Genomic DNA, 15,110 nt, shown 5'->3' with positions numbered 1-15,110 from the left:
TAACTGATGTGCCTTCCATGACCCTCAGAGGTCTGTGCACTCTCTTCAAATGAGCTGATTACAACACAGAGGATGTGGACAGTGGAGTTTTTCCTGATTGATGTCACACTGCTACCCTTTAAAAGCTCAAGGGAAAAGGAGGGAATCCAGCCTGGGATCCTCACGCCAGATCCCCACAAGGAAGAAGAGGAGAAAAAGGCCAGCGAGGCCAGCCCTGGAGTCAGGGAGGCAGTGTCAGGTTTCAAATTCTGCACCAGCCATTCAGAGAGCAGTGATGTCGGGGGCCTGCCTTGGGTTCCTGGTCTGCGTCCTGTGCTGCGTAGTCAGAGCCTATCCCAATGCCTCCCCGCTGCTCAGCTCCAGCTGGGGTGGTCTGACCCACCTGTACACAGCCACAGCCAGGAACAGCTACCACCTGCAGATCCACAAGGACGGCCATGTGGATGGCACACCCCATCAGACCATCTACAGTGAGTAGGGGCTTCATTCAGGCTGGGAAGAAAGGGGGCTCCTCTGTCCATCCCACTTCCAGGGGGGGACCGTGGGCTAGGCCAGAGGGTTAATCCAGCCTTCCAGTTTCTTGCCCAGGACCCAGTGTGAATGTGCATGCCTGTGTTTAAACCATGGGTGGAGATTCTGCCACCTTCCTAATTAGCATTTACTGGTTTCTACCAGCACGAGTAACTTCTGCCTTTACTAAAATCCTTCTTCCCACAAGAACAGCCGCTTTCTCTATGTCCTAGCCAAAAAGTCAAAAATGAAAAGAAAGAAAGGCACGGAGGTTAAGAGGACAAAGCCAGAGAGGTCAGCAGACACTGAGTTTTAGCTCGTGAACTTTGGATTCATTGGGTCAGCAATTCCGACCCAGGTTTGGAATAGAGGAACTCAGATACTCTTTCCCACTCTGAGTCTTGCAATCTGGCCTTGTAAAAATTGTCAGGAAAAGTTAGAGGCAGATTATCCAGGTATTTCGTTCTGAGGAGTCTGGCCATGTGCACACACCAAGCATGCACTCATCTATCCATGAATGAATCCATCCAACAGATTTGCTGGGGCTTCATAGCTACCCAGTTTGGAATGAATTGCTAATTCTTCTCTGTGGAGCTGAAAGATGCATGCAGTAGCAAATGAGCTAGTTGGGAACTCTTTGGCAACATGAGACAACTGGAATGTTTTTAAAGATTAGGTTTGTGGAAAGTTGGATTACAATCCACAATAATCAATTATCTATACTTCATCTGAGGGCCCTTTGGTGTGCACCTATATAAGAGGGCAGAAGAATATTGAAAAAGACAAGGTCTTCTATTTTAAAAGGATATGTAAAAATTACTCTAAGGATATAGGAAAATACATACTGATTTAATACAGACCAAATTAAAGGAATGAAAGAGTAATCACAGCCTCTGTTTACTTTAAGTCACGAAACAAAATAATTAAGTAATTTTGCTGTGGCCTTGCTGTGTGCAAGACATTAATTCTCTTAAGAATCAAAGGTTCTTAAATCTGGTAGCAAGACATATGCCTCTGCGAGGCCAACAGTTCAAACCTCTTCAAGTGTTCAATGGTTGGTGACAGGAGATGAGACGAGGGAGAAAAGGTCTCTTCAAATACCAAAAAGATTCCAGAACCCAAAGGGATATAGTATGATTCAGGAGCCAACGTCTTGGCAGCCAAATTTGAGTCTAATGGCAAAATGTGAAACAAATCTGGATATTCTTGATACCTCCAAAGTGCTGCTCATGTTATGCAATGGGTATTTATCAGAACCTACAATGTGGCTGATATCACACAAAGCTCTGTAACTGCAAAGGAAGACATGGCCTCTCAAGCACTTCATCTTGTCTCCCAGCTCATTATCAGACTTTTAGGAAAAACAGTTTTTGCAACTCCCATGGAGGGCTACCCTTACTTCCACTGCAAGATGAGATGATAGCTGATTTAAAATGCATGAGTGGACTATGGTACGTTATTTCGATTCCCATAGATGGAAAGGGCTTCATGCAACTAGAGAATGCTTATAAAACTTGTCTAGAATCATGGAATCGCTTCGCTGGAAGGAGCCCCCCAAAGACATGTCCTCTCAGACACGACAGGGAGTAGGCAGACTGGTGTTTGCCAGCTGTAGCGGGCTGAGTGCTCCAGTGTGTGGGGCTCAGCCTACAGAGCAGGCAAGCCGAACTGTAGAGCTTTCCCTCAAATAGCCGCTCATGTCAGGCACTGAGTACTAGCTGGAATAAATTAAAATGACTGGGAAGAAGCAAAGTAAATTGAACTGATTTCAGATTTTTTTTTTTTTTTTTTTACAGAAAAGTGATTTTGCTTTGTCAGATGTAGACACTAGCTAAGCATGGTGCCTCTGGAAATCACCACAGACCTGGGGAGGGGAATGCAGGTCAGGGGTGGGGCAGAGGCACTCTTCCTAGTTTATATAATTTTTTGTACAATTCAAATCACTTATCGCCTGCGTTACCAAAGAGTGTCTGCACTAAGACAAAAAGTTACCAAAGAAAAGAGGAAACATTGGTGCACATAGATAGGCAGGAAAGCTAATTGGAACACTTTTACACGTGTTGGGAAGGTGCAGGGCATTTCCCCCACTTAATTAATTCTAGATTTCCAGTGAAATCTGTTTTCATTTGGTTGCTGTGTTTTAGTAAGTTGTTGATCAATAGTTGAGTGCCCAGCCGATCGTTGGGCTCTTGGTCATTGTAAAATCATTCGCCTACAAGATTCTATAACCTCCCTTCGGACTCACAGCACTGATGGCGAGGAGCCTCTCCGATGTCCGCATCTCCTGTCCTACTGTGAGCAAGGCCACCCTCCCACTCCCCATTCTCTCCACTTTCTGGAAACAGCAGAACCAAAGGTGCTTATCACCCCTGGTTAATGCCATCTCCTAAACCCAGGCATTTTTATTTTCTCCGACTTCCCCATTGGCATTTCCTTTATTTGAGGCTGAACTATCCTCAGGTTCTCTAAGCATCCAAAATCTTATCTTTCTTTTGGGGAGCTCTACGTACTTTACACATATCATCTTATTTGTCATTTGTTGGCTATGAGAATACAACAGAGCAGATAATTTTCTACTTTAATAGCAGAGGTTGAGGCAAAGGGGTAATATAACAATTACCAGTATTGAGAAAGTGCTTTTATGGTGGATAAAAATATTATCTCATTGCATCCTCAAGGCAACCAAATGGGGTAAGTGATTGTACTGCATATGAGAAAACAAAGGTTAAAGAAATTAAATAACTCGCTCAGGGTCACATAGGTAGTAAATGATCTAGAGGTCATGACCCCAAACAAATACTTTTTTCAGGGCTATATGCACCAACCATTGTCTGAAAGAAATGTCCGTGAAGTCTGCCTGGCTCCAACAGGTGGTGGTTCAAGCAGCCAGTGATTTGTTTCTTCCTTCTGCTGAAATCTACTTTCAAATCTGTGTAGACTGTAAAAACACGCCTTCTGAAATTGCAAAGAGAAGAAAATCTGTCCCTTATATTTTCTGAATTCTCCCATTGGCTTATGTTGGTTCGATTCAAGTCTAAGCATCGTCCATAGCAGCTGCTCGCTGTTCCTCTGTGGGCTGTTTTCTACGGGGACTGGCCCTGGAGACCAGGAGCAGGTGTGCCACGCACGCCACAGACAGTGGCTCCCAACACCAGGATGTCATAATGGAAGGTCAGCAATACTGTATAATGCCTTTCCTTTGCTCAACACTTTCAAGCCATCTTTACAACCATCATCCCATGTGATTCTAATTGTAACCCTATAAAGTGGACAGGACAGCTGTTACCGTTCTCTTTTCACGACTGAAGAAACTGAGGCTAGCGTAATGACTTGCCCAAGGCTACAAAGTTAGTAAGTGCCATAACTGGGACTGGGATCCAAGTATCCAGGTTCCCAGTTCCTGGTTCAGTGCTCCTTTCCTGACCCGCTCTGGGGCACAATGACTTGAGCTCCTCATGCCTGCAGCATGTGTTTGCGCACTTGACATTGTCTTCTGACAATGTCTGCTTGTAATGATTTCTGTGGGAGGCAAGCTACAGGGTGGTAGGCAGAGGGTGTTAGATTTACTGACCTGAGCTTGAATCCTGCCTTCGTTTCCATATCACTTAAATTGGGACGCTGCCACTACCTATATTAATAATATTCACAATACAACAGTTGTTTTGAGCATTTAAAATAGGTAAAGCTCTTAGCTCACAATCACTCAAAACTTTTTTCCTAGTTGGACTGAAAATTCATCAGGACAGAAACTATTCCCTTCAAGTTTCTTATGTTTCTCTCAGGGCTTACCACAAAAATTAGCCATCTATTTGAGACATGTAGGCAGACCCAATTATGGAGAAATTTAAATATCCTCTGCACTGCCCATACCCCACCCCACTTCCAGAAGCTTCCCTCAAGGCTAAGCCTCAGCCAAATTTGGAAACAAATTAACTTTCCTCTTTGGCCTCTTCCTTTCTCTTCTTTCTGGGCTTGCTCCCACCCTCACTCCTGTCCCACGTCACTCTGACTGCAGTCCAGATCGGGATCTCCTCTCAGCTCCTGTCTAAGTATCGCTGCTGCTCCCCCTGGAGGTCTTGCATGGAGCCTAAGCGGGGTACGGGAGGAGACGGGCTGCAGTCAACCCACAAGGCCCCCCCCCTTACTGAGTACACACCATTTCTAGAAGAGGGATTTGAACCCCTACCTGGGCTCCGCCCAGGGGTCAGCAAGGCCAGATGAGGCACAGAGGGAAATTCTGGGGTAGGCAAATGGAAGTGGCCCCAAAGACTTAAGGAAAGATTTTCGATAGAAAATATCAGATTATTAAATAGCATTTGGGGTGTAAGTGACACCCCGATTGAGCAAAACAGCATTCGCTGAACTGTACCCGTGCCACAAAACAGAAAGCTTTAGACTTTATTTAACTAGGCATTGGTACTTGTTGAAATTGCAAGTTTCCACAGGGACGGGAAAGGAGGTCACACTTAAAGCTATTATCAATTATTTAAGGCGTGAATAATATGAATGGGTTTCTGGCCCTTGTTGGAGACTAGTTTTTGTGAGGGGCATTGAAGGACCATGAGGGCCTGAACCTGGAGGGAACATCACCAAGTGAGGAAAAGACAAAGAACAGCAAAAAAGATCCAAGAAGAAATTCCATCCATCCCTGATATCTATCCAATATTCAACATTGAAGGATAAACCCTCTGCTTCTAAGTAGCTCCCTGTAGGGGATGCACTAGGCACATAAGCTTAGTTAAAGCAAGGAAAAACCCCAAGCGTCTGCCTTTGAGACCTGAATGAAATGCATGCTGTAACAGAGGTGTAGGCATTGTATTGAGGGAGGTGAGAAGAAAGCAATGAATGATGAGGGAGTTTAGGAAAGTTTTCATAGAAATAACGACATCTGAGTCTGGACTTGAAGGATGAGTGACTTCAATAAGCAGAGAAGGGAGGGGAAGATCAATTCTAATATAGTTCTTGACACATGATGGGTGTTGACTGATGCACCAGTTACATTTGCACAGCTACCTGGGTAGAGAATCCGGCTCTATATGCAAGCTGGATCCTTGAAAGACATCTTGGTGCAGACTTTAAAATCACAAAGGCAAGAACCTTTGGGAAAACATGACCACCGCCACAAACATGAAGCAGTATTAGCCGGGCAAGGAGACAATAAGACAGTGCAGGTAGAGAGAAAATCATGTATAGGGCTGGGGGGAGAGAACACGGGGAGGGGCAGAGGTGGAGGGCACAGGGGTCTGAAGAAATGAGGCTGAACAAGTAGGTATAAGGGGAGGGTTCTGTGAAATCATCACCACCAGTAAAATCAATCAAGGAAGGATTCATGAAGGTAGGTTTTTGGGAACTGCTCAAAGGTAGAAGTTGGATGCACAGCATGGTTTGACCAGAACGATTTTCTCCACAGGTGCCCTGATGATCAGATCAGAGGAAGCTGGCTTTGTCGTGATAACAGGTGTGATGAGCAGGAGATGCCTCTGCATGGACTTTAGAGGCAACATTTTTGGATCAGTAAGTTTCTTTTCATGCTGGTCACTGTTTGCAAATAATTATCTAATTTCTTTGACAGAATATAGATGTTTATATCTTAAAGATTCCATTTGCAAATACCTTGATGATTTACTTTCACTGAGTACCTTTTTCAGTCATAGTAGTAAATGCCCAGGTTTATGCACCTAGGCTTTGAACCCAGGCAGTCTGGTTCTGGAGCCCAGACTCTTGCCCTGAACTGCCTTTTAGTGTCCATTTTTGTATCTAATACAGCACCTTGCATGTAGCCATAGGTCCTTTAGTCATGTAAATCCATGTTGTAAAGTGCATTAGAAAGGGCAAGAAACCACAGGTGTCTTTTTGATTCTGTTACAAGACCCCTTTGACCTTGGGCAGGCCCCCTCACTTTTCTAAACTTCAGTTTCCTCAAATGGAAAAGCCAAAGTGTGATGGACCACAGGCCCTGTGAGGCTCCCTCTAGTTAAAGATCTCTAACGAATCATCTTTGCCCCAACTGTGCTGGCTGGTCCTTCAGACTGATAAGCAAAGGATTTCTCAAACTTTAGGTTGCAGGCACATTCCAAAGGATTTTTAAATCATACAGTTGTGGGACTGCTTGTTTCAGGAGCCTCTTACTACCAGACAGACCCAGTCGAAATTCCATGAGAGCAATGACTTTTGTTTTGCTTACTGTTGTGTCCCGGCATCCATAATGGCGTCTGACCCAGAGCGGATAAGTATCTGTTGAAGAAATACAGAAAATTAAACGAATAAATAAATAAATAGCTGTTGTCCACATACAGGCATATACAGAGTTTTCATTTGTAAAATATTACTTCATTGCGTTTAAGGATTAAATTAAATGATACGTAAAGGTCCTAGTAGGCACTCAATAAAAGTTGTTACTAGGTAGTGACAGAGTGAGGGCTCGAATCCAGGTCATCTGTTACCAAAGTTCATGTCCCTAACTCCCAAACTACATTATCTCTCTGATGTCAGGACCTTCACTTATGTTTGACACTGCAAACTACATCCCACCTCCTTCCTCCAGATAAAGAAGGAGGCAGACCCAAGCCACCTTTCAGCCAAAAGAGGGTTCAAAGAGGTAGAGAGCAGGAAGGACAAGGTCGCATTTAAGTCAGCCCTCCCTCCGGGAACCAGGCACGAGAGTGCTGCCGGGTCTGTCCACCCTAGCCACAGCCAGCCGTGTGCTAAGCCAGCCCAGCCCCAGGCAGGGCTGTGAAGGCCTGTGGTTGTCATTCACTGGCTGTGGGAGCGGAGTGGACAGGAGTAAAACACCTGTCAAAATCACGTTTCTCCAGCAGGGGTTAAGTAAGTCTGCCCAATAGAGTTGCAGGGAGGGACGGAGCTCCTCCCATCACAGACGCCCCTCCGGGCCTCCAGGGCTGGGCGCAGGGTTGGATCTGCGCTCGCCGCCCTCACCGGGCCCTCATTTGGGTGGCTTTGCTCTTTCAGCACCACTTCAGCCCCGAGAGCTGCAGGTTCCAACACCGGACGCTGGAGAACGGCTACGACGTGTACCACTCGCCCCAGCACCGCTTTCTCGTCAGCCTGGGCCGGGCTAAGAGGGCCTTCCTGCCGGGCACGAACCCCCCGCCCTACTCCCAGTTCCTGTCGCGGAGGAACGAGATCCCCCTCTTTCACTTCCACACCCCACGGCCGCTGCGCCGGCATACGCGCAGCGCGGAGGACGACGACGCGGACCCCGATCCAATGAACGTGCTGAAGCCCCGACCCCGCATGAGCCCCGGCCTGGCCTCCTGCTCCCAAGAGCTGCGGAGCGCCGAGGACCGCGGCACGGCGGTCAGCGACCCGTTCGGGGTGCTCAGGGACAACAGGGGCAACGCGCATGCTGGGGGACTGGGCGTGGAGAGGTGCCGCCCTTTCCCTAAGTTTACCTAGGCACTCCAGAAAGGAATCCTTTGCTGCCACCTTTCAGAAAAGCAAACTAACTTTAAAGGGACAGGCTCCGTTTACAGGAAGGGAAGGTGGGGTTTTGCGTGAAATTAGCTGCTTCTCTCCATTTCCTTCCCCAGGAAAGCCCCTGAGAATCTGCCTTTGAGGCCTGAGAAAAGGGAGTTTCACTGCCTTCCTCACCCCACTTAGACCGCCTTTCTGAGTTAAGAAGCCCCCTAGGTAAATTAGGAAGTTTCCCTTCGCTGAGGAGAGAAGAGAGCTTTCCCCCTTCCTTGCGCCTCTCTTCTTAATCAGTTTAGCACTGAATACAGGGCGTAGTGAGCTCACCACTTTGGAGGTGAGTGGGGACAGCCGATGCCAGCTGCTTCTCCGCTGCCCCTGCATTAAGTTGCCTTGGCCCTGCTGGCATTTGAATTTGCAACCTTGACCTAGGGCAGTCACCGCCGAACCGGGCACACTGATGGGAATCCTAATCTCAAGCCTTGGTTCTTCCTTGAGCACCTCCGGAGAAGAGCTGTCAAAAAGGTTGGTGGTAGCTGGTCAGAACTTAAGTGGAATGTTCAGAGAACTATGGCAGGAATCAAGCTAGAAAACTCAAGCTCCCCACGGGCTGGGCACCCCATGCCGCGCTCTCAAGGCCGCCAGAGGCAGAAGGCCAAGAATGACCCTGGTCTGCCCCCACGCGGCCGCGACGCAGCCCTGCCTCTGGCCCTGTCTAGCGAGTTGGGCCTGACGAAGAGCCTTCGAATTGGTTCCTGAAAATCTAGACCGCTACGATTTGTTTTTCAAAATGGTAATAAATTCAACCTCTCCTAAAGGGGCATTTCATAAAGTCTCTACTTCCACGTGGAGTGGTAATCCATCCTGGATGGATTTCAAAAAGTTTACAGCGCAGGGAGCCTTGAGACAATGGGGCTGCTCTGGGCTCAGTTCTCCGTAGACTGGCAAGTTCTGCCCCTTTGAGTGAAGTGACGTCAAGGTCTGGGGAAGTAGATACGTCCAGCAGCCAGGTCACCACAGTGTAGGAGTTAGGGAAAAACTATGCTGCCAGCTCTTCACTATGGTGTCTTCACTGCCCTGCAGCAGTGGCGAGGGGCCTAATTAAAACTCTCTTTGGCTGACAAATCTTAATCCACTTGGGTATTCCGGGGACATGAAATGAAGACAGCCTTCAGGCCCAAGGGCCCCAATACTACCCTGAAGGAAACCAAACTGATTTGCCAAACAGCAGAGGAGCACCAGACAGGCGGGACTGCCGCTCAGTCCTCACCCTAGCCTTCCCGGTGCCTTAGGGTGTTCCTACAGTGGGGCTCCGTTTTCCTACCTCTATTTAAATGGCTATCCAAAGAGCAGAATATCAACAAGCAAAGTAGATTTAAACAACAGCTTCTTCCCAGTCGCCCTTTTCCCCCACTGCTATCATGAACCCAACCTTAGAAACGTCCATTCCTCTTGCTTACAAGAGAAACATTGGACAACTGTTTTTGCCTAATGGTTTTAAGCTGAACTTGAAGGACTAGTTCCTCTATGAAGCACCAAAACTATACTACTATATAGCAGTGCATGGCAAATATTTCCTTTCTATAGTTTTCATTTCCTGTTGGAGATAAAAAAAGCTATTGGAAGCACCACAGTACTGACAATGAGATGAGAAGTTGCAAAAGCACTTTTAGTAGAAAACTGGTTCTTACAAACTCAATACCAGCTATCGGGGGTTTGTCTCCTTGGCAGAGCCAAGGTTGTCCCCACAATTTCCTACATCTGTTAGCCTGTGGTAATATTTATTTATTTATTTGGAAGACTTTGCCTATTGCTCTATATTTATAGGTATTTATAAAAATGTAACCCCACCTTTGCCCTTTCTTCTGTTTAAAAGAAAAATAAAATTCATCTCAATTTATGATTGATTTTTCTCTATGTATTACTACATAAAAGCACATCAGAATGAGGATAAAAGTGATAATGGGAGGAGAGCATTGGGAAAATCTAGGGAAAGCAAAGTTAAAAAAGAATATCATCATTTCAAAAATTTTGTCGAATCTCTTGGGGTGACATTGGTTAATAAAATTATATGTCTCAGGTGTACAATTCTATAACACATCTATAGGTTGTATTGTGTGTTCATCACTCCAAGTCTCCTTCCCTCACCATTTATCCCCCCTATACTGTATTCTACCTCCCCCCACCTTCCTCTCTGGCAATCACCATACTCTTGTCTGAATCCATAAGGGTTTTTTTCCTTTCTTTTTTTTTTTTTTTTTTTTGCTTAATCCCTTTACCTTTTTCACCCCACCCCCAACCTCCCTCCCCTCTGAGACTGTCAGTCTGTTCTCTGTATCTATAAGTCTGTTTCTATTTTGTTTATTTTGCTTATTATATTTCACATATAAATTAAATCATATGGTATTTGTCTGTCTCTGGCTTATTTCACTCAGCATAATACTCTCCAGGTCCATCCATGCTGTTGCAAAAGGTGAGTTCCTTTTCTCTTATATAGCCAAGTAGTATTCCATTGTGTAAATGTACCACAGCTTTTTTATCCACTCCTCTACTGTTGAGCATTTGAGCTGCTTCCAAATCTTGGCTATTGTAAAGAATGCTGTGATGAACTTAGGGGTGCATATATTCTTTTGAATCAGTATTTCGTGTTTCTTCAGTTCATAAATAGACTTGGCAATTTTGATTAATTCAAGTGGAATTACTGAAAATAAGAAAAATTTTACCAATATTGGATTTCTGACAACTGTAGCTCTAAAATGTTTTCTTTAAAGAGAGGAATTACTTTATTTGAAAAACACACACCAACACAGCTACATCTATATCCCAGTAAACTAGATGCTCTGTACTTCACACACACACAGTGTTAGTGCCCTATGAGACTTTATAGCAGGACAAGATAATGAATCCATGTCTTCTCTGTCTGATACTGGTGTCCTCAGAATTCCTTCTTTGATCTCTGACCAGCTACCAAAACACAGGAAGCAAACAATGCCTACTGCACATTTACATTTCTCTGCATTCAAATTTACATCAGCTCAAGCCTACAGTTTTTCATTATCTGACTTTAGCTAAGAACTTTTCCCTTTTAACAGTTAATGTAAAATAACTTAGTATAGGACTCACTATTTTAACTGGTGTTCAAATGACCTTCTGACAAATTCTACTACGGAGATTGTCCTCTGATTATGTACCTGTAAGAGTCTGAGTACCAAAATCCTCCTTACTATGGAGAACAGGGATGGAGAGTCACCACAATAGATACAGGAGTACAAGTCAAATGCTCTATTTCTTTGATCACATAAAATAGACTTATCAAGGGCATGTTATTCTTTTTAAAATTCTCTCTAGTTTTTTGTTGGGTTTTTGTTTTTGTTTTTTTTTTTTTTGGAACAGATAACTTGGCCTCTGCTTATAAGGTTCATCCCTCCACAGTATTTTAGTTTTGTTTCTGGCCCAAAGGACTTTAAAATCTGATAACCCATAGGAATGGAGCAATACCAAAAATATCACTTGGGAATAAACAGGCCTTCATTCCAGTATTGAAGGAGAATTAAACACTGTACGGGGAGGGGAGGAGATATCCTGTGGGTATTTTCCTTTCACAGGCTTGAAAGAGTTTCTTTCTCTGCCCATAAAATTTCTCCCTGAAGAAAGGAAATTTTAAACGTTTTAACACAACACAATTAGTAGGGTGAGGGTGGGGGAACGAGAGTGTGTGTGTGTGTGTGTGTGTGTGATATACATATGTATATATAAATTTATTACATTATATACATATGGCTGCTAGAAGCTTCACAGACCTTATCATAGGTAGGGTTTCCAGTAATCAAAGCCCAATCTTTATCTTGGCTATAGAATTATAAATCATTGCTGAATAAAGATATTATCTCAGCCATCACACATATTTGTATGGATAACTTAATGTTTATACAGAACTCTTGTGCATCTTAACTAAGTTAACACTTACAATCACATAGCCTCCACTTCCGTCATCAAAGAGTAACTGCTACTAGACTTGCTGTCCTGCCTAAACAGCTATAAAACAAAATGTACAAGACTGCCGTCTTCAGGAATGGAGGAGCAAAAGACTATGAGAAGGGAAACCTATGTGTCGATCCCCATGACCATCCCACTTCTGACTTAGAAACACTGGACAGTGAGATGGAACCCAGGCAGAGTGGCCATCTCCCTTAGCTGGGAAAGCGGCTGGACTGAGTAGCTGAGAGGAGGGAGCTGTGCCACGGGGAGATTTCAGAAGACTTCACGAGCATTCACTGCAGGCCTCTGGCAAAGGACTGGGCTGCACATGCACAGGGAGAAACATTGAGCAAAACGTAACAAAGACCATCTGCTCCAGAATTGGGAGATGAACAGGGAGTGATACCAGAGGCCATAAAATGCTAACACTAGAAACCCAAGAAAGCCAGGGTAGAGATTCACTGAATGCATCAGCATTTGACTGAGTCCACAGAAAGGCCACACCTTAGAAGGAAAGACTAAGCTCCAGAAAAAGGGATACACCCTAAAACTAAATTTAAAACTGAAGTTGACCTTCTCTAGCAGAGAATTAATTATAAGGAAGCCTGTCACTAGTTTAACTGTCTGCAAGGACAAAACTGAACACCCTTTAAACTGTAAAGGAAGGTGACATAATCCAGCCTCAATACATGGTATCATCCACACGTTATGAGAATAAGGGGAAATGGCCCACAGTCAAGAGAAAATGCAATCATTAGAAACCAACCATATGATGACCCAGATGTTGGAATTAGCAGGCAAGAACTTTAAAGCAGCTTTTGTAACTAAATTTAAGGACTTATTGATCATAATGATCAAACAGATTAGGAATCTCAGGAGAGAAAGCAAGTAATAAAAAAAGAACCAAATAGCAATCTGGAATTAATAAATACAGTATCTTGCCCTGGTGGGTATGGCTCAGTGGACTGAGTGCCAGACTGCAAACCAAAGGGTCACTGGTTCAATTCCCAGTCAGAGCAAAGGCCTAGGTGGTGGGCTAGGTCCCCAGTAGGGGGCATATGAGAGGCAACCGCACATTGATGTTTCTCTCCTCTTTCTCCCCCGCTTCCCCTCTCTAAAAAAATAAATTAAATCTTTAAAAATAAATAAATGCAATATCTGAAATTAAAAAGATATTAAGTGGGCTTAAGGTTAGAGAGGAAAGAAATGTGTAGCTATTTAATATTTAAAAAATTAAAATAAGCTATCTGGAGAGAAAAAAGTTTAAAAACTAATAACCAGAGTACAGGTGATCTGTGGGGTAATATCAAACTGTCCAAACTGTGTGTAAGTGGAGTCCCAGAAACATAGGAGCAGGAAAGGTTTAGGAATAAGAAATATTTGAAGATGAAATGGCTGAAATTTTCCTCAAACTGGTGAAAAACTAATGTTCTATTACAAGAATCTCAGCAAACAAAAAACAAAATAAACACAAAGAAAACCACACTTTGGTATATTACAAACTGCTGCAAACAAAGATAAAGTCTTGAAAGCTGCTGCAGAGAAATGACACTTTACACATAGGTGAACAACTCTAAGAATTATGGCTGATTTCTCATTGTAACTTAAGAACCAGCTCCGACTGGTACTATCTTGTTTCTAACAAGACCTGAACCAAAGTTTAGATCTTGGATACAGCACTGGAGATTTAACACTTGAGAACCCTTAACCACTCTGCCCCTCCCCCCACCCCCCCCATACACACACATCTGAAATAAAGGACTGGGGTCCTTTCAGAAGCAAAGGATCCATTATCCAGGAAGATCCAGTGCTGAGACCCCTTAAATCTTGTGCCAAACCCTGGGTCAGGAAGGCAAATTTGAGCCTTGTCTCTTGTCCCCTTACTGATAGGCACCACGATAAAAGTTTTTTTTACTCCTCTCAAAAGCCAGTGCCACAGTTTTATCTTCTGAAAACAGGATGGCACATTGGAACATTCCAAAGGAAATAAAAGCTACCTACCCAGAATTATAGAGCCAGAAACACATGAGTGAAATGAAGGTGGAAAAAAATAAAAGTGAAATAACTGAGAAAACTTGTTACCAGTCTGAAAAGAAGTAACACCATATGCAAAAACTATGGGAAAGATATAAGAATATCAGAAAGAGAAAAAAATTAAAAAGGTAAATTTAAACAATCATTAAAATATATAATATACATATAAAATACATAAATAATTTCCTTGATTTCTTTAAAATATTGCTTACAGCAAAAATTACAACACTGCACTGTGGGATTAATAACACGTTTGTGTCATACACATAAAAAAATTACCACACAGGATGGGAAGGATAATGAAACAACATGGTTACAAGACTGTAACACCGTATGTGCAATTCCTACAATATTAACTCTAAGTAGACTGTGACAAGTAAAGGATATTGAATATTGTAATTCCTAAAGTAACCACCAAAACAATAATATTATAATAATAATTAAAAAATACAAATAGTTATGGGTAATAGCCAATATAAGTATTAATAGAGAATACTGAAAAATATTCTGCTATCTCCAAAGAAGGCAGAAAAGGAAGAATAGTAGAATATCAGATGGGACAAATAAAAAAAGACAAAATCTGATCATATCAATAATCACATTATATATAAATAAAACACTACAACTAAAGACAGGAATGGTCAGATTGCATTAAATAAAAATACCCAACTATATGGTGTCTATAAAAGATTCACTGGGAAGAAAGGTATGGAAAGATGTTGTAATAGTTTTGCTCAGGCTGCCATAATAAAATACCACAGATTGGGTGGCTCACACAACAGAAATTTTCTCAGGATTCTGGAGGCCAGAAGTCCAAAACCAAGATGTCAGCAGGTTTTGTTTCTTCTTAAGCCCCTTTCCTTGGCTTGCAGATGGCTGACTTCTTTATGTGTTCTCACAGACTTTCTTTCTGTGCACATGTATCTCTGATATCTCCAAATTTCCTCTTCTTATAAGGACACCAGTCAGACAGAATTAGAGGCCACCCTATTGGCCTCATTTTATCTTAATTGCCTCTTTAAAGGCCCTATCTCCCAAAACAGTCAAATTCTGTGTTATCAAGGGCCAGGGCCTCAAGTGGGTGGTGGTCTTTCAATGAATGGGGGTTGGGGGCACAATTCAGTTTATAACAGATACATACAGTGAAAATGGTAAGC

At 43.4% G+C, this 15,110-nt stretch overlaps 1 protein-coding gene across 1 annotated transcript; it reads left to right on the top strand.

Annotated features, from left to right (window-relative positions):
• Positions 1–274: 274 nt before the first annotated feature.
• On the top strand, positions 275–7,948 carry FGF23 (fibroblast growth factor 23). The gene is made up of 3 exons (XM_054577941.1): positions 275–470; positions 5,921–6,024; positions 7,480–7,948. Exons 1-3 carry the CDS (start codon positions 275–277, stop codon positions 7,924–7,926), a joined length of 747 nt encoding a protein of 248 aa, XP_054433916.1. The 3' UTR covers positions 7,927–7,948.
• The last annotated feature ends 7,162 nt before the right edge of the window (positions 7,949–15,110 follow it).

This window comes from Pteronotus mesoamericanus, unplaced genomic scaffold (genome assembly GCF_021234165.1).
Source record: "Pteronotus mesoamericanus isolate MK-2021 breed Mesoamerican mustached bat unplaced genomic scaffold, CSHL_Meso_final contig_468, whole genome shotgun sequence".
Taxonomy (NCBI): Eukaryota; Metazoa; Chordata; class Mammalia; order Chiroptera; family Mormoopidae; genus Pteronotus; species Pteronotus mesoamericanus.
Note: the sequence above shows the minus strand (reverse complement) of the source record. Positions and strands in the feature narration are given on the sequence as shown.

Coding starts and splice junctions, on each gene's coding strand:
- FGF23 (XM_054577941.1), top strand. CDS start 275: ATGTCGGGGGCCTGCCTTGGGTTCCTGGTCTGCGTCCTGTGCTGCGTA. Junction 471..5,920: donor ACCCCATCAGACCATCTACA/GTGAGTAGGGGC, acceptor TTTTCTCCACAG/GTGCCCTGATGATCAGATCA. Junction 6,025..7,479: donor GAGGCAACATTTTTGGATCA/GTAAGTTTCTTT, acceptor TTGCTCTTTCAG/CACCACTTCAGCCCCGAGAG.